The sequence below is a fragment of the Lycium ferocissimum genome, chromosome 8 (genome assembly GCF_029784015.1).
Source record: "Lycium ferocissimum isolate CSIRO_LF1 chromosome 8, AGI_CSIRO_Lferr_CH_V1, whole genome shotgun sequence".
NCBI lineage: Eukaryota > Viridiplantae > Streptophyta > Magnoliopsida > Solanales > Solanaceae > Lycium > Lycium ferocissimum.
The window spans coordinates 25,854,576-25,857,955 of NC_081349.1; the positions used below are offsets into that span (position 1 = coordinate 25,854,576).

The window sequence follows — 3,380 nt, forward strand, 5'->3', positions numbered from 1 at the left end:
TATTGTCTTGCCTGGGCAGAGTATGGAGTGAAGTTCATAATTTCACAAGGTATAGAAAAAGCTTGTCATTCAATAATTCTTAGAGGTCAGTCTCGAAGTGCTTACGATCCAACACTAATTCACACGGAGCATATCCAAAAATATTTTTTCTAAAAAATTAAAAATAAACATTTTTAAAAATAAAAATAATTATAAAAATAAATTTAAATAATAATTAAAAAAGAAGTCAATCATATTTTGTAGCTTTATATATATATATATATATATGCATGGAGGACAATTGATGGGTCAGTTTGGACTCAGTTGATGGGCCAGTTTGGGCTGATGATTTGTGATGGGTCAATTTGGGCTTAGCCCAAATCAACCATCTTCAAAATCACTCTAGCCAAACCCATTAAAGCTTAGGCGGATTGGGCGGATCAAATGGGTTTGGGCTAGTTTTGTCACCCCTAGTTACATCACACGGCCAATTGGCCATAAAAGACTTTATTAGTCTAATTATGAGTTTGGACCACACGGCCAATTGGCCATAAAAGACCTTATTAGTCTAATTATTGAAAACTTGTATGAGATGAAAAAGAAAAATACTACTACTTGGGAAAGTGACATACAGACAGGTAGTCAAAGGTGTATGACTTTCGAAGCTCCATAGGTGTTAAAGCAAACAAGTGTAATGTTTTGCTTGAAATAATTGTCTTCCTTTTTAGCTTTTGTAGCTATCAATAGGTTTCGGCAACATCTACCTCTTTTTAATCCCTTATTAAATTTTTAGACCTCAACAAAGGCCCACAAGAAAAAAATCTCACTCTATCTTTCTTCTTCTCCCTACCCCTTCACCCAGCCCATCACAGGACCTCTAACTAGGTCCAGTTACTATCAACCTATCTCTCACCTTCTGCCTCGTGGCAGTGTCACATACTCACATTCTAGTCCTTTTTTTTTTTTTTTTTTTTAATAACTTAGGCAAAAATAGTTAACTTCTATATACTTTTATCAAGTCGTCTAATTGATAATCACAAGTAAATGTTGACAAAAGTAGATTAATAATCTGAAAAATAAGATATATAGATAAGAGCGCCAGATTCATAATTTAAATTTTATGAATTTTATTTCAAGATTCTATCATAAGTCATTTGATTTATTGGGTTTGCAATCGACAATTTATACTTATTTAGTAAGTTTCTGACACACATATAGTGTTCGAGTCAAAGCTATTGAATTCATTCAAACACATACCTGATCTTCCTTATCAATCACCCGGACATCTACTATGTAGGATAATTTAATTTGTTAACAAAATTTTAGAAATAAATAGGTAACTTTTTCTTACTTCCATTGATCTTTCCCAATCTATAGACTATTCCAGGATTCCCCCACTCTTTTCCCCCATCATAGCCATTTCTTCTTCTTCTTCTTCTTCTTCATCCCCACTGTTTTTAGTCACTCAAATGTTAGTCAAGCCCTAGTCTCTACCCTAATATACCCACTCCCAAGACTTCATCAAGCAACACCTAAGTTTCTTGATAACTTGAAAGATTAAACAAAACCCTACCTTGATTGGCCAACTTTTGGAGATCTTTTCATTTATTCTTACAAAACCCTATATATGTCTCCTAAAAGCAACATCATCCATGACCCTTTTTCCAACAAATCACAAGAATTGCTTAAAGAGTCTTATACACATCATTATCACCAAAGCCCTAGTTCAACAATAGTAGAAGAAGACCATTCTTTTTTCTTGAACTTTCCTTCGCCAGACCATTCTTTTTTCTTGAACTTTCCTTCGCCATTTCTTGATGACCATGAACTCCCATTAAGCCAAATATTTTCCCAACAGCATCATCAAGAGCTAGAGGCTAGTGATAACCATGACACTGATCAAGCTGATCCTGACAATGCCATCAAAGATAACCATAGTGCTGACAATTCAAGATCTGCACGACTCAACACGAAAATCATGGGAGACCAGAGTTCAAATTCGGCCAGCAAGGTAAACCCTCTTGAGCCTGCCTCATCACCATCGTCAAAGAAGAGAAAACTAAGTGCAAAACCACGAAGAAGAGCAGGAAAAAAGGATAGGCATAGCAAGATTTGCACAGCACAAGGCGTGAGAGACCGGAGGATGAGATTGTCCCTTCAAATAGCGCGTAAGTTCTTCGATCTACAAGACATGTTAGGGTTTGATAAGGCAAGTGAAACTATTGAATGGTTGTTTTCGAAGTCCAAGAATGCCATCAAGGAGCTCTCAAGAAACATCCCACAAGAGAATTATAGTAGTCATGCCAACAATGGAGCTAAGAGTGAATATGAAGATCATAGAAATTTGAGAAAGATTGAGTCAAGGGACAAGCCAAGAGATAAGGCAAGGGAGAAAACCAAAGAGAAAATAATGATTAAATCAGGCCACAACAAAAAGTGCAATCAAGAATTGTGTGAAACAAACCCTAAAAATATTGATAACTTAAGGTCAAATTCACAACCTCTTGAACATCAATCTGCTAATGTTGGGATCATGGAAAGTTACTTAGGTGGTGCAAGTTGTTCTTCAATAACTTCTATATTTGACTATGACAACAGCGGACTAATCAAAGGAAGCATAGATATTTCCGACAATTGCTTCATGGGGTTTCTTGAAAATTGTACAATGACAAATGAGGTGGCTCAAATCCCATTTGCAGGTAATAACCCTAGCTCAGTTTATTGGGACAATTCAAGGTTTCATAAATTTTAGCTTTTGGACCAAGAGAATCATTTCTCCTGCAGATACTAAGACTGAAATAAACTAGAATATCCTATGTTATAACTACCTGCTTTTTCTCCTTTTTTGTTTTGGGTTGGTTGATTCATGGAATATGGCAAAGTCTATTTTTGAACTTTGCTGGTTGATTGTAGCGACTCAAGTGTGTTGAGAACTAATAAAAAATTCATATTTGTACTACTTGCTTTTGTTGACTTTGTTGCTTGATTGTAGAAAGACAAATGTGTTGAGACTTGAGAACTAACAAAAATTTACATAGAGTTACTCCTTTTGTACCAATTTCCATGACACCCTTGAATTGAGCACGAAGTTTAACAAAGAAAGAAATAGTTCTAAAACTTGCGGTGACAAACAAGCTTTTCACCTGCTGAAGTTGTTTCTGTTTTATATTTTTGATATTTTTCAGAAGAGGATATGATAGCTATTGTAGACTCTAAACTTCATAAACGTAGAACATGCGAATTATAAAAAGTTGGGGTCAACTATATGAATATTCCATTTATTTAGGTCCATATATTTTTCAGAAGATTCATTGAAGATGGACTATAATTACATTGGTCGACAATTTACAGCAACCCTCATCCTCCATCTACAATTAAAGCTTGTTATACTTTGCAAAGCT

At 35.1% G+C, this 3,380-nt stretch overlaps 1 protein-coding gene across 1 annotated transcript; it reads left to right on the forward strand.

The window, feature by feature from the left end:
• Positions 1-1,284: 1,284 nt before the first annotated feature.
• On the forward strand, positions 1,285-2,938 carry LOC132067720 (transcription factor CYCLOIDEA-like). The gene has a single exon (XM_059461024.1). The coding sequence runs from the start codon at positions 1,607-1,609 to the stop codon at positions 2,729-2,731; it is 1,125 nt and encodes a 374-aa protein (XP_059317007.1). The 5' UTR covers positions 1,285-1,606; the 3' UTR covers positions 2,732-2,938.
• Positions 2,939-3,380: the final 442 nt, after the last annotated feature.